This window comes from Ochotona princeps, chromosome 14, assembly GCF_030435755.1.
Source record: "Ochotona princeps isolate mOchPri1 chromosome 14, mOchPri1.hap1, whole genome shotgun sequence".
In the NCBI taxonomy this organism is placed as follows: Eukaryota; Metazoa; Chordata; class Mammalia; order Lagomorpha; family Ochotonidae; genus Ochotona; species Ochotona princeps.
The window spans coordinates 846,460-873,470 of NC_080845.1; the positions used below are offsets into that span (position 1 = coordinate 846,460).

The following is a 27,011-nucleotide window of genomic DNA, read 5'->3' on the forward strand; positions in this document are numbered from 1 at the left end:
CCACTGGCTCACTCCCCAAATGACCACAACAACCAGGGCTGAGCTGATCGGAAGCCAGGAGCCAGGGGCTTCTTCTGGACCTGTCCCACTGGGGCGGGGGCCCAAGCCCTTGGCCCCTGCTCTACTGCCTTCCCGGCACATTAGCGGAGAGCTGGATGGGAAGTGGAGCAGCCGTGTTCCCCCCCTTCCCGGAAAGGCAGAGTGGGCACGGCGACTGGCAGGGGTGGGGGATGGCAGAGTCGCCTTACCCTTCCACTGGACCACCTCTGGGCATCCCATGTGGGGGTCACCTCGAGCTGGGAGGTTGCCTGGTGGGAAGACCTGCCCTCAGGCCAGTGAGACAGCCAGGCCCTGAGCAGGCTTCATTTCCCTTCCAAACCAAGCCCCTTCAGCAAGTGAAAGGAGATGCCAGGGTTGGCGGGGAGCCACCAGGCAGAAGCCACATGCCTGCCTCAGGCACGTGCTTCCAGCATGTGCCACATGGTGGAATACTGGTTACCGTGTCTACACTGGTTACCGTGTCTACACTGGTTACTGTGTCTACACTGGTTACCGTGTCCACACTGGTTACTGTGTCTACACTGGTTACTGTGTCTACACTGGTTACCGTGTCCACACTGGTTACTGTGTCTACACTGGTTACTGTGTCCCCTGGTTACTGTGTCTACACTGGTTACTGTGTCTACACTGGTTACTGTGTCCCCTGGTTACTGTGTCTACACTGGTTACTGTGTCTACACTGGTTACTGTGTCCCCTGGTTACTGTGTCCACACTGGTTACTGTGTCTACACTGGTTACTGTGTCCCCTGGTTACTGTGTCTACACTGGTTACTGTGTCTACACTGGTTACTGTGTCCCCTGGTTACTGTGTCCACACTGGTTACTGTGTCTACACTGGTTACTGTGTCTACACTGGTTACCGTGTCCCCTGGTTACTGTGTCTACACTGGTTACCGTGTCCCCTGGTTACTGTGTCTACACTGGTTACTGTGTCTACACTGGTTACTGTGTCCCCTGGTTACTGTGTCTACACTGGTTACTGTGTCTACACTGGTTACCGTGTCCCCTGGTTACTGTGTCTACACTGGTTACCGTGTCCCCTGGTTACTGTGTCTACACTGGTTACTGTGTCTACACTGGTTACTGTGTCCCCTGGTTACTGTGTCCACACTGGTTACTGTGTCTACACTGGTTACTGTGTCCCCTGGTTACTGTGTCTACACTGGTTACTGTGTCTACACTGGTTACTGTGTCCCCTGGTTACTGTGTCCACACTGGTTACTGTGTCTACACTGGTTACTGTGTCTACACTGGTTACCGTGTCCCCTGGTTACTGTGTCTACACTGGTTACCGTGTCCCCTGGTTACTGTGTCTACACTGGTTACTGTGTCCCCTGGTTACTGTGTCTACACTGGTTACTGTGTCTACACTGGTTACTGTGTCCCCTGGTTACTGTGTCTACACTGGTTACTGTGTCTACACTGGTTACTGTGTCCCCTGGTTACTGTGTCTACACTGGTTACTGTGTCTACACTGGTTACTGTGTCCCCTGGTTACCGTGTCCCCTGGTTACTGTGTCCACACTGGTTACTGTGTCCCCTGGTTACTGTGTCCACACTGGTTACTGTGTCCCCTGGTTATTGTGTCTACACTGGTTACTGTGTCCACACTGGTTACTGTGTCCCCTGGTTACTGTGTCCACACTGGTTACTGTGTCCCCTGGTTATTGTGTCTACACTGGTTACTGTGTCCACACTGGTTACTGTGTCTACACTGGTTACTGTGTCCCCTGGTTACTGTGTCTACACTGGTTACTGTGTCTACACTGGTTTCTGTGTCCCCTGGTTACCGTGTCCCCTGGTTACTGTGTCCACACTGGTTACTGTGTCCCCTGGTTACTGTGTCTACACTGGTTACTGTGTCCACACTGGTTACTGTGTCTACACTGGTTACTGTGTCCCCTGGTTACTGTGTCTACACTGGTTACTGTGTCCCCTGGTTACTGTGTCTACACTGGTTACTGTGTCTACACTGGTTACTGTGCCCCCTGCTGGCCGTGCCCCCCACCAGCATGTGCCTCCTCACTTCCTGTGGCTCGGTCAGCATCCTACAGTGGCACATCATGGCGAGTCCTCCCCTTCGTCCCACTCAGGAGGACATTTGCTTTGAAGCCAACTTTGAATCCACCTTGCCAGTTTATCAGCCGCGGGGATTTAGTTGGTAGCGTGGTGAGTCTCTGGGTCAGTTAGGGGAAAATGAACATCTTCTTGGGAGAAGTGAGTACGGCCTTTGTTTCCGCATTTTCTGTCTCTTCTTGCTGCTCCTGGGGGAAGGGAGAGCAGCATGGAGGCGGGACTCCGATCAGCACCGTGACGGGGTGCTGGTGTCACAGTGGGAGGCTTACCCTGTGACACAGGGTACTGGCCCCTGGTCCTCTTTTTTTTTTTTTTTAATAAAGATGTATTTATTTTTGTTGGAAAGTGAGATATAGAGAGAAGGAGAGATGGAAAGGAAGATCTTCCATCTGCTGATTCACTCCTTAAGTGGCTGCAGTGGCTGCAACTGAGCTGATCTGAAGCCAGGAGCCAAGAGCTTCTTCTGGGATATGAACCAGTGCCCACATGGCATCCTGGCGCATGTAAGGCGAGGACGTTAGCCAGCAGGCTATCGCGCTGGGCCCTGGAAGTTTTGGTTAAATGGTAGTAGCTACGATGTGTGAAACAGCCCGTGGGCAGCAGCATTGCACCGTTGGTGGCCATGTGGACATCCCATATCGGCTGCTGATTCAAATCCCGGCTCCCTCTGGCCCATGCACTCATCCAGCCACCTCCCGTCAGTCCTGGAGGGATGGTGGCAAGGCCCAAGGACAGGGACCTGCCCCCACGGCGGAGGCCTCAGCGGGGTTCCTGCCCCCCCTGGCTGCTGTTAAGGGAGTGAAAAAGATCTCCCTCTCTTTGACATTTTTCCTTTTAGCCAGCCAATCAATCTTTTTATAAATTCTGCACAATTTATTTTGATCAGCGTTTTTGGAGACCTAATTTAGATGAGCAAATTTGCCCATTCTGAGTTTTTTCCCTGCGCTTTGAGGCGCTAACAGTGTGAAACTTCACAGCCAGCCCCTCGGCCACTGTTTGTGCTTGCCCTGTCCTTTCTCTCCGGTTCCTGTCCGTGGACGTCGGGTGTGTGGCGAATGTGCTGCTGATTGTCCGAGGTCGTTCCGGGCCACTCTTGGGCTACAGACTGTGGCCTGGGGCCAGGAGGGGGGACTGTGCTGGCGCTCAGAGAGCGTGAGGCCTGCAGCATCCCGGGGCGTGGGCAGAATTCTGTGCCCGTTGAGATGGTCGCGACCGTGGCACATGGAGAGCTGTGCCGAGGCACAGGCCGGCGAGGGATGCCCATGGAATTTCCACATTCCTGGGGTTCAGACGGGGCCCCTGTACCTGCTGGGTTGGCTTGAAGATGCCAAACTCTGTGCCACCCGCACTGGGGGACTGCCAGCTGACCAAGGACCACCCGACTGGCCCCCAGAGCCAGGGCACAGAGCTTAACTGATGGCATGTCAGGCCAATGGGCAGTGATTCTCTCAAAGCACCTTGGTCTCATTTACGGCCATTTAAACAAATATTTTATCTGAAAGACTTACAAGACAGGGTGGTCTTCCACCCGCTGGGTCCCTGCCCCAGGGGTCTCACTGACCAGAGCCGAAGACAGGAGCGCCCAGTCTCCCAAGGCATGGCTTCTTTCCTCATGTTCTTTGAAGATTTATTTATTTTTCTTGGAAAGATAGATTTATGGAGGACAGGAAAGACAGAGAAAGGTCCTCCATTAGTTGGGTCCCTCTCCCAAATGGCTGCAATGGCTGAAGCTGAGCCACAGTGAAGCCAGGAGCCAGGGGCTTTTTCCTGGTCTTCCAAGCAGGTGCAGGGTCCCAAGTCTTGGGCCGTCCTCTACTGTTTTTCCAGGCCACAAGCAGGGAGCTGGTTGGGGAATGGGACAGCCAGGACATGAACTGGCACCCATATGGGCTCCTGACTCTTACAAGGGGAGCATTAGCCCCTCACCCACCGTGACGGATCCCCCTGCTCGTTCAAGCTTCATTCTTAGCCTGGAGTTCCCAGCGGCTTATCCGTGTCCTTGTTGAATTGAGCCTGGTAGCAGCACGGAGGAGCAGTCCTCATTCAGGTCTCACCGCTCGTTTGGAATCCCACGTCCTGGTTTATTACACAGCTGTCCCGCACCCGGGACACACCCGCATTGGACAGGGTGTGTGTTTTGGGGGGGGGTGGAATTTCTCCATTATTTGCTTTTAATAATTCGTTTTACTGAAACTTTCTTTTCCAGAGCATGCAATCCAACCTGAATCCATCGTGCGTGTCCGTGCTGGCTCTGTTCCCACGCCAGGGCGTCACGTGCCCGGCACAGCCCCGTGGCCGTCGGCCTGTGCGTTCCTTCGTGCTCAGCCTGGTCTTGGCTCCGGGCTGCGTCTCGCTGCCTGGGCCTCCGGGAGGCCATTCGGGGGGTGACGCAGGCCAGTCCACCGTCCTTGGGGACCGGCGGCCAACAGCTGCTGTTTCAACAGCGAATGCTGCAGCTGCTAAAATCAATGTGTCGATTGTTGTTTTCAACACTCAGACGCTTTTTCTTAGGACTTAGCTATTTGTAAGGCAGCGTGACAGAGAGGAAGCGAGAGAGAGTGTCTGTGTTGTGTGTCTGTTGTGTGTCCGTGTGTCTGTGTTGTGTGTCTGTGTGTTTGTGTTGGTGTTGGTGTTGAGTGTGCACACGCTCTCCCATAGGACACATACAAATGCACTTCCATGCTCACTTGATGTGCGCACACTCCTGTTCGCCTGCCTTAAAGCCTTTGTCTGCTTCTTACAAAGTTCAGCCCCCCCCTTGGGGCCCGGCGGCGTGGCCTAGCAGCTAAAGTCCTCGCCTTGAACGCGCCAGGATCCCATATGGGCGCCGGTTCTAATCCCAGCAGCTCCACTTCCCATCCAGTTCCCTGCTTGTGGCCTGGGAAAGCAGTCGAGGACGGCCCAAAGCCTTGGGACCCTGCACCTGCGGGGGAGACCCGGAAGAGGTTCCTGGTTCCTGGCATCGGATCGGCGCGCACCGGCTGTTGCGACTCACTTGGGGAGTGAATCATCGGACGGAAGATCTTCCCCTCTGTCTCTCCTCCTCTCTGTGTATCTGACTTTGTAATAAAAACAAATAAATCTTTAAAAAAAAAAGTTCAGCCCCAAAGCCGCAGAGCACTGCCAAGTGCAGCAGCTCGTCAGCCGTTTGTCTTCCCTCAGTGCAGCTGGAGCCCCGTCAGTCAGGCTGGGTTCAAGTCCACGGCTGGCTCTTCAGGCTGCAGCTGCTCCCGGCGCCAGCTGCCGTTCCCTCCCACGGCAGCCACTGTGCCTCCTGGGCACCTCCCACGGCAGAGGCTCTGCCCGCGTGTCTGCACAGCCCAGCTGCCGATAGGAGGGGCAGCTGGGGAGAGCAGGGCAGGGCTGGGGCTGGGCGGAGAGAACAGGGCAGGGCTGGGGCTGGGCGGCTGGGGAGAGCAGGGCAGGGCTGGGGCTGGGCGGCTGGGGAGAGCAGAGCAGGGCTGGGGCTGGGCGGAGAGAGCAGGGCAGGGCTGGGGCTGGGGGGGAGAGCAGGGCAGGGCTGGGGCTGGGCGGAGAGAGCAGGGCAGGGCTGGGGCTGGGCGGCTGGGGAGAGCAGGGCAGGGCTGGGGCTGGGCGGAGAGAGCAGGGCAGGGCTGGGGCTGGGCGGAGAGAGCAGGGCAGGGCTGGGGCTGGGCGGAGAGAGCAGGGCAGGGCTGGGGCTGGGCGGCTGGGGAGAGCAGGGCAGGGCAGGGCTGGGCGGGGAGAGCAGGACAGAACTGGACCTGGCCGTACCCAGGCAGGCACCTGCTGTACCCAGACAGGCAGGGGGCACAGAACAGGTAGCTGGGGGTCCAGCAGGGCCTGGCTGGTATGCTCATGACTGGGGCTGCCCCAGCCAGAACGGGTCTTGGAGGCTGTGCCCCCGCCCCCGCCAGGCCTCACTCACACAGCGACAAGCGGCATGGCAGAGGACAGTGTGCACTGGGACAAAGGGAGAGGCGGGGTTCACGGGGCTCCGGCTGTGCTGCCGCGGCCTCCGACACACACACTCGGCCCGTTCAGGCGCCTAAATGATTGCATTTCTGAAAATGAGCTTGTACCCAGAAGGCTTTGCTCAGCCGGCTGCAGAGACGGTGAAATACGAATTTGAGTGTATTAATATATTCATTTGGTAAATGCAATTAGAATGTGTAAAGCTGTGAAATGAACGCGAGTGGATGGCCAGGAATCCTTCAGCAGCATTGTCAAAGAGAGTTTGGGAAGTGAGCCTGTAAGAGGGAGCTGGGGGCATGTGGCAGTGCGAAGGCTCCGCCGGGGGAGCCATGGATTCTGTTTGTTTTCTTTTTAAAGATACATTTATTTTTAATTCAAAAGGTATATTTATTGAGAGCAGGAGAGACAGAGAGATCTTGTATCCACCAGTTCACTCCTCGAATGGCCACAATGGCCAGATCTGAGCCGATATGAAGCCAGGAGCCTCTTCCAGGTCGCCTGTGTTTGTGCAGGGGTCCAAGGACAAGAGCCATGTTCCATTAGCAGGGAGCAGCCAGGACCCAGACACCCATATGGGATGCTGGTGCCAACGGTAGAGGCTTAGCTTGCCCCACCACCATGCCAGCCCCCCAGAAGGCACACTTGCAGTGACCTTTCCGGAAAACACTGCAATGCACTGAGCCCTCTTCTCCGTGCAAGACAGCAGCCAGGACCGAACGACAGTGGTCTGTGTTGTAGTGCAGTGGGCTGAGCTGCTGCCTCGCATGCCGGCATTCTGTATCAAATCCCGGCTGCTCCACTTCCAATCCTGATCCCTGCTCCCTGCTGATGCACCTGGGTACATGTGGAGTACATGGAAGAGGCACTTGGAAGATGTACATGCAAGATACACCTGGGTACATGAAGATGGCCCCGGTGCCTGGATTTCTGCACCCACGTGGGAGGCCTGCACAGAGCTCCTGGCTTTAGCTTGGCCCAGCTCTGGCCACTGTGGCCACATAAGATGTGTGTGTGTGTGTGTGTGTGTGTGTGTGTGTGACTTCCGCCCATTTCTCTCTCCTACACTGGAGCCTAGCTCTGCCCCTTTGCTCCTCTCCCGCCGGAAGTGTGAATGGCACATGACAGGTGGATGGATGGATAATGGATGGATAGATGAGTGGATGGATAGACGGGTGGATGAATGGATGGATGGATGGATGGATGGATGGATGGATGGGTGGAAGGATGGATGGATGGATGGATGGATGGACAGATAGACGGATGGATGGATGGATGAGTGGGTGGATGGATGGGTGGGTAGATGGATAGACAGGTGGATGGATGGATGGATGGATGGATGAATGATGGGTGGATGGATGGATGAGTGGGTGGGTGAATGGTGGGTGGATGGCTTAGGTAGGAAGTTAAAAATCAGCCTATATGTATGAGGAGCCTATAGAAAACAGAGCGTCTGTGGGAAGCAAAAGAACGCAGCAACCACTGGCAACCTCAGCACATTTGGCAAGCTGCCCTGTATAGCACCCCAGTAACACTATGGAGGGTCCCAGTGTCCCCCCAGAGAAAAGTACCTCAGCAGAATCCTCTGTCTGGCACCACAGAGCGGCCCCTGACAATGCTGGGGCTAAAACCTTCATAGCTCCTACCAGGAGACACCTAGTGTTACCTCCTCTGGTGCTGGGAGGGCCACCCGGCCTGGTGACCTGCACGCCCAGCTAACTGTCTAGCAGAGGGAGCGGAGAGGCCACAGGAAGCCCTGGCCTCTAATGATCACCAGGGGTAGCAGCAGAGGTCACGGCTCATGGGCCCAAGGTTACTGACTGGGATGGGACGCCCCTGTCCTGCTCACCTGACCTGACCAGCCTTCTACCTGATGACTGAGCACAAGGCAGGACACATGGCCTTCTGTGTACCTGTTGGTCACCTATGGGGGGGCGGGGATGACAAGTAAGCCAGGTCCACAGACTTAGTGCAAATATAAGACGTAGTTTTATTGCAATATACCATAGCTAGAGTGGTCTGAGAGCAAAGGACACATTTGGAACTTGGATACAAACCACAAAGACTGGGAGAGACCCACGGAGGGGCAACAGAACAAGAGGTGACTCAGGCAAGAAACAGAGGCAGAACCACATGACCTAGGCACACAGGGCAGTCCTTGGTACAGCTTCTTGTTCAGAGATGTGGGGCGGTGGTGTGCTCAGGGTCCCAGGGCCAGGCTGTCCTTTGGCAAGACAGCAAGGCATTTTCTGTGAGGTCCTCGGGGGCCGGCACGGCCAGCTCTGCCGTGGTCTCCGGCGCCGGGAGCCACATTCTGCCGGGGGCAGGAGGACAGCACCGAAGCGGATGGCTCGTTCCCTGGGGTCCAGCTGCCGTGTCACGGTGGAAGGGAGGGGCAGCTTTCACAGTGAAGGGACCGTTGGGGTCCTCCTGCCGAGCCCCCTGGGGTTCCGGGGCAGCTGCTCAGGCAGGCAGGAAGCCCTGCGGAGACTCCTGGGGTCACTGCACTGCCCAGGCCCCAGGGGCAGGGAGCCGCCAGCACCAGGTCAGCTCTCAGAGCAAGCATCAGTTAGCACCACAAGCCTCTGGGACCGGCACGCCTCGGGGACGCCTGTTTGTCGTGGGGGCCTTGGCTGTTCTCAGGCCCAGCGAGCATCATCTCTGGGAGCGGGGAATCTAACAGCCTGGACAACACCACCTCGAGTGGCGAGGCCACGGCCAGGAGCGAGGAAGCTGGGGCAGAGGTGTGGAGATAGCACCGCAAAGGAGACGTGTGAGGGCAGCACCGGGTCCGCGTCCGCGTCACGGTCCACCGTGCACAGGAAGCGGGGTCCTGGCCGCTCCCGGGGGAGGGGGCCGGCACGGCCGTCAGCTGTCACTTCTGGCTCTTCCTCCTCCCCACCAAAGTCTGGAGCCAGCGGGGGTGGGGAAGAGGTGCTGGGGCTCACTGGTCTGGTGCACCCCCAACCACGCCGGGCAGGGGCGGGGGAGAGCGTGGGAGGTGTCCCACTCCCCATCGGAACCATGGCCACCAGCACAGAGGCCCGGCCCCTTCCTCCTCTGTCCCCGAGGGCCCAAAGCTGGGGCTCCCTGCACGAGTGAGACAGGCACACGTAACACGGACAACAACACAATACAAATATTTACTTAAAACTCACAGAAACACAAGCACCGTGGGTCCATCGGAACAGGCACCCGGGGGACAGCCCCGGCCCCCCATCGCCGAGGACCAAGTTGGGGGCTTTGGTGGCACCGCGGACCTCACAGGGCCCCGCCTCGGGGACAGGTGGGGCGGGCTGGGGACAATCCGCATCTTCAAGTTAGAAAGGAAGTGAGATCCAAAGACTCCAGCAGCCCCCAGTCCACCACCACGCGTCAGACGGGGCAAGCTGCGCGTGTCGACGTGGGGTGCGGCCTGGGAGGCTGCGGTGTGGCTAGGTCATGTGATTCGGCTCTCTCCGGGCACGGTGAGGGGACCGGGCTCCCGAGGGCGGGCACGTGCTGAGGTCACGAGGTTGCTGTCGGGCCGGGTGGCGTTCCTAGCCCATGAAGCACGCCGGCCCCACCTCAAACCCAAACTTCTGTGTGGCTTCGCCGAAGTCGTTGAACATGATGTCCACGATGGGTACCTGCTCCACCTTGGGGGTGTCGATCTCCAGCACCGTCTTCTGGTAGCCCTTCCTGGTCTGGGGGCAGGAGGAAAGCAGGGGGGTCTGCATGAGGATGTGGGGCCATTTGGGGTCCCTCGACTGGCTGCCTACCCTGCTCCTCCCGCCACTACACATTCTGTGTCCTGCAGAGTCAAACTGTGTATCATGCTTTCTCAAACAGCACGGACCCAGGCAGTGGCCCTCACAAGCGGCTTCCCAGGGACAGGTGTACTGGGAACATGAGGCCTGGGACAGCCCAAGCCCGGCCCCCAGGGACCCTCCAGAAGTGGGGGGAGCAGGCCCTGGTGGCAGGTGCTGCCTAGAAGGGCCTCCGTCTGCTCCCAGTTACAGGGTGTGCCCCCCCCACCCCTAGACTGCTCCCAGTTACAGGGCATGCCCCCCTCAGACTGCTCCCAGTTACAGGGCATGCCCCCCCACCACTGCTCCCAGTTACAAGGCGTGCCACCCCATCCCGAGACTGCTCCCAGTTACAGGGCATGCCCCCCTACCACTGCTCCCAGTTACAGGGCGTGCCCCCCACCCCTAGACTGCTCCCACTTACAGGGCGTGCCCACCCACCCCTAGACTGCTCCCAGTTACAGGGCATGCCCCCCCACCCCTAGACTGCTCCCACTTACAGGGCGTGCCCACCCACCCCTAGACTGCTCCCAGTTACAGGGCGTGCCCCCCCCCAGACTCCAAGCCAAGTGTCCAGTTCCCTTAGGGAGGCTGGACACCATGAGGCCCTCCCCACCACCACTAAGGTTTCAGAGGCTGGCGTCTTTTACCACCTACCCGCCGACCTGGCCCTGGATGGCAGCCCCCAACTGCACAGCGCCCAGCCTGGCCCTGGATGGCAGCCCCCAACTGCACAGCGCCCAGCCTGGCCCTGGCTCCAGGCTGCATGTAGGAAGTGGGGGCCTCTGCTTACTGGCTGTCCCCCGAGAGCCGCTGTCCCAGAGGACCCTGGCCAAGGTGGCCCAATGCTTCAGGCCGCCCACAGCGCCGACTCCTAGGGAAGCCAGGGTCCTGCAGCCTGGGCAGGCCCTACTGTTCCAGCCTGAAGCCTGCACTCCCGAGCTGCTGGGGGTGGCAGGAGTGGGAGGCCAGTGTGCCTGTTCCTCCCCGCCCCCAGGCCTTGGCTCCCTCTGGGGTGAGACTGGGGAGAGATGGTGCCCCGTCAGAGCTGTGACCCGGGTGAGTGACGGCAGCATAGGACCTGTGCCTGGCCCCGGGGCAGCGGCAGCTTCTGGTGTGTTGCCCCAGATTTATGGGGCCCCATGCTCTAGTTAGCAGAGCGCTGATGGGGGGCGTAGGGAAAGCGGGCACTGTACCTTCTCTTCCCGAGGCATAAATAACCATTATGAGCAAACAGTGCTCCTGGGGGCTGCCTGGAGGCGCGCCAGCAGGAGGATTTATGCGGCGGCGGCCTGCCCACTCCCACCCACCCATGGATCTGTGCCTCTCCCTGTGCCTGGCCCACATGGCAGCCCTGTCCATTGCACTGCTGGGGCACCTGCCCCTGGATGCCCATGGAGGAATCCCAATGTCTTGGGCTGTTATTACGGAATGAAACCGATGAGCCCTCGGGTCCCGGTTGCCCTGTAACTCAATGAGGGGTGTGGCTCCTCCAGCCCAGGCCGGGGGGACCGCACAGGACCCCTCCCCGCTGGCTGCAGACCCCGCTTCCCCAGCAGCAGGGCCGCTCTGAGCCCCCACCTCTTGGCCTCATAGAAGTCACATCTCTCCTGCCCCCGCCTGGCACCCAGCCTAGCTGTGCCAATACCGGGGAGCCACGGCGTGCGGGCGGGTCAGACACATCCCCAGCTCTCTTAAGGCACCATCTGAGGTCTTCTCCCAGACCTGGCTAGCAGGGGCTTTAACGATATTCTGTAGGGGAGGCAGAGGTGGGAGCAGCTCGCGACCCAGGCCAGGAACCCGACACCATGCTGGGTGGGTGCATGCGACACCCTGGCCGTGACACGGGGTGCCCAGGTGTCGCAGCCAGGCCTCATGTGCTGACCGACTGCTACCTGCACAAGCCCCACAGCGAGGGCAGGTCAGCGCCTGGGCAGTGTAGGAAGAGCCGCTTCCTGGGGCTGAAGGTGGGGCCGGCTGGGGGAGTGGCCACCCCAGGCCCCGCCCCTGCATCCCTGCCAGACCAGCCAGGCTTGCCAGCTGGGGCTGGGGCCTACAGCATCAGGCTCTCTCGGCAGACGGAGGCAAAGCTGAACCTGGGATCTCAGCTCCTCCTGGCCCCATGGGAAGCAAAGCTGTCCATATGGACTCAGCATGAGCTCAAGTTCACCCCCAACAGGGCACACGCCACTGTGACCAGCGTGGGATGGAGGCTGGGGACTCAGAGGGGCCCCAGGGACCCCGGGCATCGACAGGGAGAGGCCCTAGGTGGACTCTGGGACAGGGTGATGCTGGCCGACTCCAGAGCAGGGGGAAGATGTAGTGACAGAGGGACCCCTGCTGGTGTCCGCACTGGGACGCCCCCAGCTGAGAACAGCAGAACCAGGTCTGGCCACGGCTCCCCAGTGAGCCACGCTGCAGCCTGGAGCGGCGGCGCCCACGCCCCTGGAGACCCCAGTCCACAGGGAGCTGCCATGGGCTGGGTGCACCGCCGCAGGTGCACTCTGAACACACCCACACGTCCACACACACACACACGGCCCCGCAGGCTTCCAGGGCCCCAGGCCGCCCATGACTCACCGCACAGCCGTCCACACACACACACACACACACACACGGCCCCACAGGCGTCCAGGGCCCCAGGCCGCCCATGACTCACTGCACAGCCGTCCACCAGGGCGCGGATGTAAGGGTTGTTGTCATAGGACATCTCTTCGTCATTGGAGCCCAGGAAGCGGATGGCCTTGTCATAGCTGCCCGTGGCGGCGTCCTGCCAGGCCACTGACTGGTAGCAGTTGTAGGTGACGTTCTGGTGGGCAGAGGCACTCAGCAGCCGCAGGAAGGTCATCTGAACCACGCCAACAGGGGTGCCCTCGGCGTCCACGTAGGAGAGCTGCGGGGTGGGGAGGCGGGGCTCAGCCAGGTGGGCCTGGGCGCCCCTCGGCTCTCTGGGTCCCTGCCACCAAAGTGAACTGTGACCGCACCTGGCTCCCTGCGGACTCAAACACCCCGTCCCCTCCTTGTGGGCTGGCCGGCCCCAGCTTAGCCTCTGTATCCCATCTGTGTGCTGCTGCCTCCAGGAAGCCTGCCTGCGGCAGAGGCTCCTTCACCTGACCCAGCCCCTCCCCCTTCCCTACTCCAGGGGCTGGCCACCTTGACCGAGGTCTGTTCAAGGCTGACCTCCAGCCTCTCCAAGGCAGCAGCTGGGTTCCCCAGGGCCAGAGCTCAGGCAGCTGCTCTCCCCGTGAGTCTGCCCAGGACTGGGTGCTGGCCTCTGCTCCCAGGGCCTTGGCGGGTGGCAGGTGTCAAGGGGGCGAGTATCGCTCCAACATGGGCAGTGGCCCTGACAGCCTGGTACCCAACTGGGGGCCTAGGACACCGGTAGGTGCAGTCATCCACTCCACCTTGTCCCCAGGGCAAGCACCGCAGGAGCCTGCCTGTCACTGGAAGCCCTGCCCCTGCCCAGCTAAACCCAGGGGTAGGGCTGTCGGCAGCCTTCTCAGCAGCGGGTCAGAGCTGCAGCAGGCACGGGGCCCAGGGGCTCCACCTCCTGGATGCTGCGCGAGAGCTGTTCCCACCCTCCTCACGTGGCCAGCAGATGACCACATGGGCTCAACCTGCCAGGGGTGTTTGCACGCGGGGTGGCTGGGGCGATGCCCTGCACCCGACTTCAACCAGAGCAAGCTGAGCCCCTGAGCGCCTGGCATGGCGCACGCCCGTGCCGGTCGGACCTGTGGAGGGAGAGGAATACGAACCGGCAGCCGGGCCATCGGGTTCCTCCAGGACGTGCCTGACTCGAGGGGACGCATGCAGGGGCAGCCAGCGAGCAGCATCACTCGCAGAAGGACCTGAGACCTGCGAGCCTAGCACCCCAGGGTCTGGGCCTGCCCAGCGGGGGCTCTCAAAGGGAGAATTCTGGGTGGTTCAGCTCCCATAAAGGACTAGCTTCTCTGAGTGGCCCCTTCATCTAGATCCCGCCCAGAGAGTTGGGCACGGGGAAGGGACACGGCAAAGGCCGGGCACTATGTCCCCAGGACGGCGCCGGCCCTGACCCTCACCTGCGGAACAGGACAGAAGGCTGGGGGCCACGGTTACTGCGCCTCAGCCGGGAGGTGGCCTTGGAGATGAGGCGGGCCCGGTCCCACCTTCCCTGGGCTGCTCCTGCCCGCCTCACCCCCCTTCCCTGCCCACGGGCTGTCCCCCTCAGGTCCTTCTGCGGGGCAGTGGCTTTTCTCTGCAGAACGCACAGGTGGCAGGGGAGTGTGAGCAGAACACCCGAGACCCCCACAGCGAAGCTGCAGAGGAAGCTGGGATTGGGGGTGGGCGGCGGTGTAGTGACAGAGCCTCCAGCATTGTTGGGGAACAGACGTGCAGGGCTTAGGGCCGCAGGCAGTGCCCAGAGGCCCAGCTGTGCAGAGCTCACTGAGCCCAGGGCTAGGGGTGGGCTGGGGGCTAGTGGCCTCTGTGCCCATGCAGAACAACTGGGCTTGGTCCTCCGGCTGCAGGGCAGCACTGGCGGCTGATGGACAGCCTGGAGGCCCTGAGACCTAGAGCTGCCTCCCGCGGGAGGGCTGCCCTGGTTGGACCCCAAGAACAGATGCAGGAAGGGCACCCTGGGCTCTGAACGGCCCCAATCCTGCTGCTTTAATTGCCTTGTTCACACACCAAGCCGGGGCACTGCGCATGCGGCCAAGGGCCTCCCGCGGGGGCATCCATCTGCCCCCCTGGGTGGGCTCGAGCAGTGTGCGAGGCACGTTCTTTTAAGGGAGGCGGATGTATTCATCCCGGGGCTTGGGCATGTCAGAGGTGCTCCCCAGAAGTTACAGCCTGGACAGACACGGCCCCGTGGTGCACAGGAGACCCCAGGAGCCGCTCCTGGTGTTTGAGCCAGACCCGGACGGGGGCCCAGGTCTGGCAGGAGGGGGTCGCATCAGGCAAATTGATCAGTCTCAGCGGGAAGCGGCCCCGGCTGGGTGCTCATTCACTGAGCCTCGCTGCCACGGGGCGTGGCGCATGGGCCCGGGCGAGCAGCAGGTGTGACCGGGCAGTGAGGGCCCATGCAGAGCTGTGCGGCCAGCAGCAGCAGCACCCACGACACTTACCAGGGCGCCTCGTTTGTACTGACTATACCAGGTGGAAGGCTGTTCTTTGGGCCAGCGGGCCATTTTACTCTGCAAGATATGAGACGGGCGGCTGAGGCCACAACCGCCGGCATGACAGAGGCCCCCTTACCAGCTTCCCGCGCTTGAATTCGCTGAACCAGGAGCCGGGGTTCTCCTTGGGCCAGGAGGTGATCCTGACCTGCAGGCGCGATGGATGCGAGAAAAAGAAAGGAAAGGGGTTACTTCTGCCGCCGCCAGCGTGGGGTCCACCCTGCTCCCAGCCGGAGTGCTGCCCAGAGGGGGCCCTGCAGGGCCCGTCACGGCTGCAGGAGGTTGGTCTTCGTGGACATCTGACCTGTGTGTTCTCTGGGGCACTGCCGGGTGCTCCGTGGCTGCCCAGGGCCGAGGATGCCAGGGTCAGCCTGGGTCCCATGGGGGCCTCGCTGTCCCGAGAGCTCACAGTGAGGGGGCCTTGCTGCCCTCACTCCTGTTTCCAAACGGCTGTTACCAGCACCCGGCTCGGACCGGAAGCAGCAGCAGTCAGAGTCCCCACAGACTTCCGGAGGCCTAGGGCCGCCTCGATGTGCCCTCAGGGGCGAGGCCGTGGTCTAAGCTGAGGCCCCCGCCTGCAGACTCCAGCCCGGTTCCCTGGGACACCCCGGGGCTTGCGCCCCAGCGAGGAGGAGGACTACAGGATGGCCAAGTCACCCCTCCCATGTACTGCAGACCCCAAAACACGGCTGGGGACGGTGACAGGAACCAGCCCATCCTGGGGCTTGCACTGTGGTACAGTGGGGTAAAGCCGCAGCCCGTGGTGCCAACAGCCCATATGGGAGCCAGTCTGAGTCCTGGCCACTCAACTTCCAACCCAGCTGCCTGCTTGGGGCCTGGAAAGCAGTGGAGGCTGGTCCAAGGCCTTGGGTCCCTGCACCCGTGTGGGAGACCCAGAAGAGACTCCTGGCCCCTGGCTTCAGTCAGGACCAGCCCCAGCTGGGGGGCCACTTGGGGAGTGAACTAGCTGGTGGGAGATCTCTCTTGATATATTATCCTGCTCTCACATAAATAAATAAATCTTCACTAGTAAAACCTCACAGCCAGCCTGGGACAGCATGGACCAGGCGGGGTTCCTGCTCCGGCCAGATGCAGGCACAGAGGCTGGGGTTGTCACCTTCCCAGCAGGTGACGAGCAGACTTTGTCCTGCTCCTTGTCCTGGGCCAAAGTGACCCTACAGCGAGAGCAGACGTTCCTGTATGCATACGACCCCGTGTCCATCACATGCACACCTGCCACGTGTACACACACCCACACGCTCACCATGAGCACACACATCCTCACCAGCTCGAAGCCCCAGGAAAGCCACCAGGTCATTGCTCGGAGGACTCCCCAGAGTTCCAGCGACTCAGGACCCCGCTGGGACAGCCCACTGCTCGGGACAGCAGGGCAAGGACTGCTCGGAGGACTCCCCAGGGTTCCAGCGACTCAGGACCCCGCTGGGACAGCCCACTGCTCGGGACAGCAGGGCAAGGGGGCGCCGGAGACCAGCCCCCTGGGGATGTCGGGGGCGTTACTCTACTCTCCCCTCCCCAGAGACCTTTAAAGTGCCCTGGGTGTTCCCACAAACATCTGAGTCGGTGGAAAGACACGTGGTGGCCGGCGGTCACGAGCCCGTCACAGGCTGCAGGTGGGCAGCACTGCCCACCCATGTCTGAGTTAACACCTGTGCCCCATGCGGGAGCACCTGGCCCCGCCCCCCGCTGGCAGCACCGCGAGGCAGTGTTTGCGGCCCGTCACCCCGGGGGAGACCTGCACGCAGCCCCTGGCTCTGGACACCTGCTCAGCAGCTCCGGGCTTTTCGAGGAATGAGCCGATGGTGGGATCTCCTGTGCTCATCTGCCTGCAGCCCTGGAGCCCCGAGCGCGAGGCCCGGCGCGTCACTCACCCCCTCGGACCTCTTGTCAGGGAAGACACAGGTGGAGCCCCCGGCGGTGAAGTTGCAGAACACCTTGAAGGAATCCCTGGGGCACCCTTGGTTGGGGTCCACCCAGTATTCACCTGCATTCGGGGGGACAAGAAGGGGCGGCAGAGTTAGGAGACACCTGCTGAGGGACCGGGCCAGGACTTGGGGTCCACATGAGCAGGCAGGGGTGTGGAGGGCCCGGTCCCTGAGACCACAGGCGGGGGGGGGGGGCAGATGGCCAAGGCGTGACCAGGGTGGCAGTGTGCCCCGCCTCAGGTCCCCCCTACCCTCACCACACGGGGCGCCTCACCGTCGGGGAAGTCGGGGTGACAGAGCTGTAGATCCTTGCAGGTACGCGCGGGGCTCTGCTGGGTGCCCAGGGGCCGTCGCATCTGCTCCACCTCCAGCTTGAGTGAGTTGAGTGAGCCAAAGATCTCCTCCATGCCGTCGGCGTAGTCCACGTAGTTGTCGCCGGCCCCGTCGTCCAGCAGCTGGCTGGCGTCGATGTTGCGCCGCGTCCGTGATGCCTGGATCGGTAAGGGCTGGATGACCTCGCCTGGGGGGCCCTGCGTGCGGAAGGGGCAGCCGTGGGTGGGCGAGGCCGGCAGCGGAGCCTCGTGCCCACCTGGCACTTGTCTGTTTCCAGAATGTTCTGCCCCATCTGCGCGGGCTGGTCTTGCCTGCACCCCACCAAGCCATGTCGTCCATGGTGTCCCGAGGCCCGACCCTTCCTGTCTCCTCTGCAAAGCTCAGACCTCCGCTGGCTACAGGGTGACTTGCGGCCTCCCTCCCAGTCGCAGCCAGAGGCACCAGTGCCTGCACATGCAAGGAGCCAGACGCTTCTGGAAGGTTCCAGAGTGCGGGTGCTCCCCACTACCCAAGGAGGGAGTGTCCTTGGGGCGCTCCACCAGCACCTGGGGGTGTCTCAGCCCCGACACCTGCCCACCTCCCCTCCCAACATCTCCCCCTTGCCCACACACACACACACACACACAAACACACAGCCTCTCTCTCGTCTCTCCCTCTCTTGGGGACGGCTCCTTCCTTGGTGGACTTTGTGCGACTCCTATCCGGCTGCCACAACCCGAGACAAGCCCCTGGCAGTTCTCATGGCTGTCAGAGCCCGCCCCCACCCCACAGGCGCCCCCAAGTCCCTGGGCACAGCAGCCCCTTCTGTCTTCCACAACAACTTACGGGCAGGCCGGGGGGTCCTGGCTGGCCTGCCTCGCCCTTCGGACCAGTCGGGCCCTGGAGAGGAAGATGAGAGACTCGGTCAAGGGGGCAGGAGGGCACAGAAGCCCACCCGGAACAGTCCCTGAAACCGCGTGGGGAGCAGCACTTCCCAGGGAGCCCTGCGTCCCTGCCCGCCTCCCATCCAGGGCCAGGGGCACTTACCGAGGAACCCTTAGCACCTTTGGGACCGGGAGGGCCCTGTGGAGAAGGGGCCGAGGGTCAGCAGGTGGACCCGCCCAGGCCATCACCCAGGCCTCCACCCAGGCCCTGTCTCCCTGTCCTCACCTCCCAACCCCTCCCAGGACTCCACACCTGCCCTGGCCTGTGTGTAGGGGTGGATTGGAAGAGGGCCGGGCAGGGCCACCGGCCACCTGCAGCCGACAGAGGAGTTCTGTCTGCCCCCTGGGCCTATACCCTGCCCAGGCGGGAGGGACAACCCCAGCTCCCCAAGGCGAGCAGACAGAGTATGGGAGATAGCAGGACCCATGAGACAGCCCCGCCAGCCCTGGCCCACGGCAGGGTCAGCAGGCATGCAGCCTTGGGCCACCTTGGGGCGGACCCTGGGCTGGGACAGGTAACGGCTCAGGGCCCTGGGGACATGGTTGTAGCTGGCAAGCACCCTGGTTGGGAGCCCAGAGACCAGGGGCCGGTTCCTCCTACTGGCTGATGGGCCCTGCTGCCAGGGACAAGAGTGCGGGGACCGCCTACACACCAAAGTTTCAAATGCTCGGAAGCCAGAGACCGGGGCTCTCTGCCTGCCCCCCACCAGCCTTCAAGGTCTCATCTTCCCGTGTCCTTCAGACTCCCTGCTCTCCCAGGGAGGACTGGGGGACCTGAAAACACCCCCGATACATACCGGCAGGCCAGGGGGGCCGGGCGGCCCGATGGGGCCGGAGGGACCAGTGATGCCCTACGAAGGGACAGAGGGTGCAGGTGAGCTTGGCCTGGCTGCAGCGTGCTCCTTCTAGCCCCTGCCTGAGTGGGCCCGGCTCCCCCCAGGCCGCACACTCCCCTGCACTTGGCTGCCCGGACCATGGGCTGGCCACTGTGGGCCATGCCCAGCCTGGTTAAATGCTCTCTACAGCACAGCTGACCACTCCAACAGCTCTGCCCTGGCTGGGTCCCTCCCGTTCTCAGCTGTGTTTCGATGCGGAGGAAGGGAGCCATGTGGGCCTGTCCACACCTGTCCTGTCTGGCGTGGCCTCCAGGGCTGGGGACCCTGCTGTCGGCCCCTCCCATATGCTGCTAAGCGCACCCCGGTGCCCACCCCCACAGCCTGGGACCCCACAGGCTTCCTGGCCCAGCCCCACTCTGCCTGGCTCGCCTCAGGCCAGGCATGGCGGTGAGGGGCACAGCTCAACAGGCACACAGTGCCTTGCGCCACACCTGGGCCACCATGAGACAGGGTCCTACGGGGATGGTTAAGGACGGGGCATGCCCAGCCTCACCTGCCCCAACTCCTGGCCTACCTCTGTGCCCCCTCACTCCCGGCTGTCTCCCAGACAGGGCGGCGGAAGGAACACAGGGTCCCGCCCCAGCTCCCCACCGCCACTGCTGACAGCTCCCACTTGCAAAGCGGGCCCCACTGGGCTGTCGGGTCCCACGATGCCCTCCTGGGCCGCACCCTGCTCACACACCTGCTCTCCTTTCGGGCCCGATGAGCCTTGGGGGCCAGGGAGACCACGGTCACCCTTCTCTCCCTGCTCCCCTGGAGGTCCGATGAGCCCGATCAGGCCGGGGTGACCCTGCAGGGAGAAGGGGTCATGTGGCAGACAGGCAAGCGGGGCAGCCAGATGGCAAGATGCTGAGTCACCCCAAACCTTCCAGGAGCCAGGGCAGGTGGGGCAGGCCGTGCCGCCCTAGCCCTGGAGCAGCAGGTGTGGGTGGGGACTTCACAGGCGCTGGACAAGGACAGGGCACACGTCTGTCTCTTCCCTCCAGCGCATCTCCGAGTTTTCCGGAGGGTAAATCCAAGTCCTGCCTTCTTTCCTCAAAGGACACCTCGGGGTGTCTGCGCTCACAGAACTCTTTGGAAAGAGAGGGTGGGGCGGAGAACATCACCCCAGAATGCAAGAGAAGGGGGACCCATTGCCTGGAATGCATGCTGGGCTCCTGAGGTCCCGGGAGAGGGAAAGCCATGGCCCGAGCACGCGAAGGGTGCCGGCTGGGGCCGCGGGGGCCGCGGGGCTCTGCGTGCTGCGGCAGGGCCTGTCGGCCAGGACTCTCTGTCCATCCTGCCAGAACCTTGGGGTCTCCTGACTCTCAGACAGGGGTGTGGCTTCCTGGCTCCCACCACCCACGGCAGCTGAGTTGCCAGCCAGAGCCACAGACCCACGGCCTGGCCAGTCTGTGACGCCAGGGGTCTCACCTTTTCACCTTTGGGGCCAGAATCGCCTTTGAGGCCGGGGAGGCCGGGGGGGCCCTGTGGAGGAAAGCAGAAGGCTCAGGGAGGAGTCCTGGGGGGCAAACCCACCCTCCTCCCCAGGGGACTGTCACTCACCATGGGGCCCGGGGGACCGTCAGGGCCTGGTGACCCCGGGAGACCTTGTTCACCCTGTAAGAAAGAGACCCTGAGTTTCATATCCCATGAGACCACCACCCGCACATCACCCTGTTCCGTAGACTCGCAACTCACCACAGGGCCTGGGATCCCTCGCAGGCCGTCGGGCCCCGGCTTCCCAGGGGCGCCCTGGGGGCCGATGGGGCCAGTCTTCCCAGGAGGGCCTTCCAAGCCGGCTTCTCCCTGTGGGGTGGTGAGGGCTGGGTGGGTGGCTCGGAAGCCGGGGAGACCGATACCTTTTCCCCCGCAGCTGGGGCTGCCCTCATCCTGTGTGTGTGCCTCATGGAGGCTCCCAGCCCTCTGTAGGCTACAGCAGCCTCCGCCATGCCACGTGGGCATGGCTGTGGGTGACATAATGGCCTCCAGGGTAGGATAATGGTGCCCCTCTGGTGACAGGATGGTGTCTTCCCTGCCCCACACGGTCCCCGCTGGCTCCCCGGCTCCCGTGCCCACACACCTCCTCTTCCTGTTGACTCGGCCATGGCTTGCTGCCTCCCCCGGGGTGGACCAGAGCTCTGCCCAGCGCCCCTCTAGGCCTGGCATGGGCCCCCTCCCCCTGGGCCTGAGCCCAGCTGCAAAGCTGCTTACCTTAGCACCCTTCTCTCCCTGTCTGCCTTCAGGGCCTGCGGGGCCGGGGGGACCCTGGAATAAGAGGGGACAAGTGGCAAGCTTGGCTCGCGGGGGCCAGAGCCGCGAGCTCAGGTTGCAACACAGGCCTCGCGCAGCGGGGCAGGGGGCATGGGCCACTCCGGGCCCCCGGCCAGCACGAACACCAGCCCTGGGCACTCCGGCTCCAGGCAAGGCCTCCTGCTCCCTGTGGGACAGCGTGCAGCTGCTGTTGGGTGGCTCCTCTCCCACTAAAACCATGTGGCCGGCTTGTCAACCATGTGTCCGGTTGTCAACCACACTTGTCTGTTGTGCCTGTTGGCAATGAGTAGGTGCCAGATGCCCTGAGACACACAGATGCCCTTCCGTCTGTGACTCCAGGAAGCTGGCGTAGGGCAGGGTGGGTCCCAGTTTGGTGGCTTTTCTCTCCCCCCCCCCCCCCGCTGGGGCCATCACAGTGTGGGAGCTGACCACTGGGCCAGGGGCTGAGGCCAAGCCCACCGTGGACGCCAGCCCCTCCCTGTCAGCTTGCACGGAGCATCCAGGGCCCAGCAGGCATGGGTGGGTGACATACCCTTTTTCCGGGAGGCCCCGACGGTCCAGGTTCACCAGTAGGGCCAGGGGATCCCTGTGGTCAGACAAAGTGCATTAGGGTCCCTGCGGTTACTGGACGGGGGCAGGAAGGGGGAGCCAGCTGGGCCTGGGCTGGCACAGGTATCCTCATGCCTGAGCTCTGACCCATCCTCCAGGCTGGCCTCCTAGTCCTGACTGCTAGGAAGGGGTCTCAGCCCCTCCTTCCATGGAAATGGAGGACAGATCCAGGGACAGCTGTGGGGATCTGGCCCCGGGGCTGAGCCCTGAGCCCTGCTCGGCACTTGCGTCTTCTTGAACAGGTGACACAGCCTGGCTCGGGGTCGGGGCTGGGGGCCGAGTGCCCACTTGCACATCACATGACAACATGGGGAGCCCTGGCTCCGAGGGGGCGGTCACGGTGGGAGGTCTGACCCAGGGCTGGGTTCTGACTCCCCCCGCCTCTGTCCCTCGTGTTGGCTGCCACGCCACTGCCGCGTGGAGAAGCAGCAACAGGCCACGTGAACTCTGACGTGGCCTGCCTGTGAACGCATGCTGCTCACGGCAGACGAGGTCTGGGGCGGCCTTGGGGCTGTGGAGCTGTGGAGACCTCCGTGGGATGAGGCTCCATGGCCATCAGAGGGAGGCCCCTGGCCCTGGCCCAGCCAGGAGCCAGCGCCGTGAGGGCCCTGCCTGGCACACACAGGGCACCCCCAACACAGTCCTGTCCTGTGGTCACTCACCGTTTGTCCAGGTTCACCGTCGTCTCCTTTGTCACCAGGGGGACCGTCCTGACCCTGGGGGGACAAAACCACGCACCGTCCTGCTTCCTGGTCAGCACCCCCGGGCAGCCGCCACCCACGGTCCAGCACCCATGCAGCCCAGGCCTGTGGCTGGCACACGGGGCTCCTCCCTCAAAGCAGGTCCTCGGGACAGGGATGCTGTGCCCTAAGCAGAGCCACTGGGCAGCAGCCTCGGAGCACCTACCGCGGGGCCGGGTTCTCCGGGGGGGCCGGGATCCCCAGGAAATCCGACGGGGCCCTGGTGGGTGGGGAAGAGAGAGAGACAGCGGCCTGGGTTACCAGCTGCATGAGGGCAGGCACCGCCCAGCCCCATTTCTGGAACATTCCAAGAAGGCCAACATCCAGGAGTCCTCACACAGCTGGGAGGTTACGCAGGGGTCAGGGTCCTGCCCGCCTGCCCTGGGACCTCTGGGCTGATAGCCACCTGAGCCCCAGCACTGCTGGCTTCCAGCATGCACTTCTGAGGGCCCCCGACACTCAGGGCCGGCAGAAGTGCGACCCTGGCAGGCTCAGGTGCACGAGCAGGCGTGTGCCTCACCTGGGCTGGGAACACCAACCCCCACCCAACCCGTCTCCTTCCCTCTTGACTCCACTGAAGCAGCTGAGCCCCAGAAGGGGCAACAGCCAGGACGCTCTGGCCCTAGGCTTGCCCAGGGCACGGGGTTCCTCATCCCAGGCAGCCCAGAACCACTCACCGGGTTGCCTTTGGGGCCGTCATCTCCGGGTGGGCCTTTGGGGCCAGGGGGTCCAGCAGCACCCGATGGGCCAGCCTCACCCTTCTCCCCTCGCTCGCCCTTGGGGCCCTGGAAGGAAGAGGCCAGCGTCCAGTCTTGGAGTTGACAGGGGTCCCCGGGCCAGCAGGGCACTTCCCAGTCCTCTGCCCACCCACGGAGTGGGCACTGGGCTGGGGTCAGGCCTGCACTTGCCAGTGCCAGCTCCGAATGGCGGGGGGCTTGCAGGGCCGTGCATGGCTAAGGCTGAGCTCAGCACAGACTCAGAAGGGGGTGCAGTGAGGAGCACCCCAGCCTCCCTCCCCAGTCCTCAGGCAAGGGTGCGGCCAGAAGCCCTGGAGACCTCGCCTCCAGCCCCGGCCCCCACCGGGCGCTGCTAGGCCCGAGGCCGGCTGTGCAGTCAACGCTGCCTGCCTTCCAGGGGCCTTCGGCGGCGGCTGGCCCTGCGGCTTCTGGGCAGCGGGGGAGGCCTGGGCGCCACACGGGAGAGCGGCAGCGGTCCCTCACTGCGGTGGTCACTGCCAAGAGCTTGCTCACACACACACGGGCTCACTGCCCTGGCATGTTTGCACACATGCACGCGAGCACACACACCGTCCCAGGGTCCTGTTTTCCTTTTTCCCAGATTCTGCGAGGTTGGCTGAAAGGGCTCAGGAATCCCATTTCACGGATGGGGACACCGAGGCAGAGTGAGGGCTCTGGGCCCGTGCCCCCTCACATCCCTCCCGGCCCCGTGCCCACTCACTCACCGGGGGGCCCCCTTCTCCCGGGAGGCCGGGCTCGCCAGCTTCGCCAGGCTCCCCCTGAGGAGGCAAGGAGGGTGGTCAGTGGTGGGGCAGGGGCTGCAGGGTACGGTGGTCATGTCTGGGATCAGAAGGGCTGGAGAGCGGCCGTGCAAGGATGAGGTGTTCACGGTGGGTGAGGGGAGCAGCCTCAGATGTTAGCACAGGAGGGGGCATGGGTGGCCAAGGGCGCTGTTGGGGGGCTTTCCTTAGAGGGGACCTCAGTGTCCAACTGAGCAGCCAGCTGGGCGCAGGCGGGGGGAGGGAGAGGACAAGGCCGCAGAGGGGGCAGGCGGGGCAGTGGGGGAGCAGGGCCAGTTGCCCCACAGCGGGGCACAGGGAGGCCGCCTCCTGCAGCTGGGCGTGCGCCCCTGCCCATGGCTCACCCTGGAGCCCTGTCCTGTGCTGCTGAGGGCCCATGGAGCAGCCAGGGGGCTTGGCTCAGCCGTGGGCCCACGTCAGAATGAGAGCCTGGAGACGCAGGTAGGATGGAGGGCGCGGCCACTTGGCGAGAGCCAACGCGTGTGCCTTCAGCAGCACGCACGGGCTGGGCCTTGCACCGTCACTCCCACCATACACAGATACAAGCATCCACACACTCAGATATGTGCACAGCGAAACACACACACAGAGTCCCTGGTTACAGAGCTTCCACTTCTGAACATGCATTGGCCAGGAGCAACCCAGCTCAGCACGCACATACCTCACACACACACGGGAACCCACACATGCCTGCACACACGGAGACCAAGCACATGCACACCTGTGCACACACAGACCCAGCACACGCACACCTGTGCACAGAGACCCAGCACACACACGCCTGTGCACACGGAGACCCAGCACACACACGCCTGTGCACATGGAGACCCAGCACACATACGCCTGTGCACACACAGAGACCCAGCACACACACGCCTGTGCACACGGAGACCCAGCACACATACGCCTGTGCAGAGACCCAGCACACACACGCCTGTGCAGAGACCCAGCACACACACGCCTGTGCACACACATGGAGACCCAGCACACACACGTCTGTGCACACACGGAGACCCAGCACACACACGCCTGTGCACACACGGAGACCCAGCACACACACACACACCCAGCCCACTTCCCCTCCCATGCTGATCCCATGCAGTTGCGTCACCTTCTCTCCCACGGCGCCAGGGTTCCCTATTCCACCGGGTGGCCCTTGTGGCCCGTCAGCACCTGGTGCTCCGGAGGGTCCACGGGGGCCAGGGGGACCAGGAGGGCCCTAGGGGAGAAGGGAAGGCCACTGAGTCCAGGAAAGACACACCCCAGCCCTTGCCCGGAGGCCGGCCGCTCTGGCCGGCTATACTCACCATCTGGCCCACGTCGCCCGTCTCACCCTTCTCGCCCGGGGGTCCCGGCAGACCCTGAGAGAGAGCACAGCAACCCACCACGGTCGGCGTCGGATGGCCCAGGAACGCCCACTGACACATCCTGCCATGTGCAGCCATCCCCACTGTGCTGGGGCAGCAGTGCGGGGGCGTGCGGCACGGCCACACCCACCACCTGCTCTATGCCCCCACCCCTGTTCTCTCCCTAGAACCTGGGTTACCTGCAGCCCCACGGGCCCAGGGGGCCCAGGGAAGCCTCGAGGTCCTTCGTCTCCTTTTTGCCCGAAGAGGCCCTGCTGGCCGCGCGGCCCTGGCTCACCATCAGCTCCCTGTGGGGACAGAGCAGCCGGGTCCAGGAACCCCGAGGTAGTGCCGCTCCCGGGCTCTCTGGCCACGCATACTCACCGATGGGCCTGGCTGTCCGATGGGGCCCTGGGGCCCTGTGGGTCCAGGAGGTCCCTGTGGGGAACCAGGTGGAAATGTGGGTCGGCTTCTAAGGCACAGGTGCGCCTGGGCGGATGGAGCCCACCCAGGGTGCCCACCAGGGTCAGGCTCCTGTGCTCTGGTGTGGCACTCGGCGGGAAGCCATGAGGCAACAGTGCCAGCCACGCTGTGGGCCAGGATGGCTGCTGGTGAGCCGTGGGCCCAGCCGAGGGACAGCAACCCCACTATTGCACCAGAGGCCACTGCGTGTCACCTCGGCTCCCACCACGCAACACGAATGGGTCCACGAGGTCCCGACTTGCCGTAAGGAGCAGGACTGTGCTGGCGTCGGGGCTCTGCCAGGATGCCACTCCCAGGCTGCTCCCAGGCACCAGCCACCGGGCACACAGGCATGTGGGGGAAGGCACAGCCAGAGGGGCACAGGCGTCCCGTCCCCAGAGCCGGAGGCCAGCACAGAGTCGGGGCTGCGACTGCTCGGGAATTACAGAGGCCAGGCAGGGTTCACGGCCCCTGGGGGCCTGAGCAGGCTACCAGCAAGGTGGGGTGGGGGACCGAGGCTGCGTGGCCTGGGACATTCTGCCTCTGTCAGCTCCAGCGAGCCGGCTGAGTCTGCAGGAACCGAAGGCTCAAGGGCAGCACGACCTCTGCCGCTCGCCCGGCCTTGGGCTGGGGGGACGGAGGAGGGTTCCCGCACTGATGCTCCGCTCGCCCGGCCTCGGGTTCGGGGACGGAGGGGGGTCCCCGCACTGATGCTCTGCTTGCCCGGCCTCGGGCTGGGGGGACGGAGGGGGGTCCCCACACTGATGCTCCGCTCGCCCGGCCTCGGGCTCGGGGACGGAGGGGGGTCCCCGCACTGATGCTCCGCTCGCCTGGCCTCGGGCTGGGGGGACGGAGGGGGGTCCCCGCACTGACACTCCGCTCGCCCGGCCTCGGGCTGGGGGGACGGAGGGGGGTCCCTGCACTGACACTCCGCTCGCCT

The 27,011-nt window shown here is 63.1% G+C and overlaps 1 protein-coding gene across 2 annotated transcripts in view; it reads right to left on the bottom strand.

Annotated features, from left to right (window-relative positions):
* Nucleotides 1-9,208: 9,208 nt before the first annotated feature.
* Nucleotides 9,209-27,011, bottom strand: part of COL5A1 (collagen type V alpha 1 chain) — a 71,813-nt gene continuing 54,010 nt past the window's right edge. Inside the window, exons 45-66 of one of the 2 annotated variants that reach the window (XM_058672923.1) lie at nt 25,994-26,047; nt 25,810-25,917; nt 25,571-25,624; nt 25,375-25,482; nt 24,189-24,242; nt 23,404-23,511; nt 22,893-22,946; nt 22,649-22,702; nt 21,910-21,963; nt 21,318-21,371; nt 20,805-20,912; nt 20,670-20,723; nt 20,538-20,591; nt 19,807-19,914; nt 19,026-19,079; nt 18,332-18,367; nt 18,131-18,184; nt 17,247-17,502; nt 16,919-17,031; nt 14,979-15,047; nt 12,536-12,769; nt 9,209-9,774 (exon numbers count right to left, since the gene is read on the bottom strand). In XM_058672923.1, the coding sequence (XP_058528906.1) occupies nt 9,628-9,774; nt 12,536-12,769; nt 14,979-15,047; nt 16,919-17,031; nt 17,247-17,502; nt 18,131-18,184; nt 18,332-18,367; nt 19,026-19,079; nt 19,807-19,914; nt 20,538-20,591; nt 20,670-20,723; nt 20,805-20,912; nt 21,318-21,371; nt 21,910-21,963; nt 22,649-22,702; nt 22,893-22,946; nt 23,404-23,511; nt 24,189-24,242; nt 25,375-25,482; nt 25,571-25,624; nt 25,810-25,917; nt 25,994-26,047 (1,989 nt within the window). In that variant the 3' untranslated portion in view covers nt 9,209-9,627. Of the gene's footprint in view, nt 9,775-12,535; nt 12,770-14,978; nt 15,048-15,108; nt 15,178-16,918; nt 17,032-17,246; nt 17,503-18,130; nt 18,185-18,331; nt 18,368-19,025; nt 19,080-19,806; nt 19,915-20,537; nt 20,592-20,669; nt 20,724-20,804; nt 20,913-21,317; nt 21,372-21,909; nt 21,964-22,648; nt 22,703-22,892; nt 22,947-23,403; nt 23,512-24,188; nt 24,243-25,374; nt 25,483-25,570; nt 25,625-25,809; nt 25,918-25,993; nt 26,048-27,011 lie in introns of both variants that reach the window. The other variant, XM_058672922.1, reaches the window with a different exon arrangement.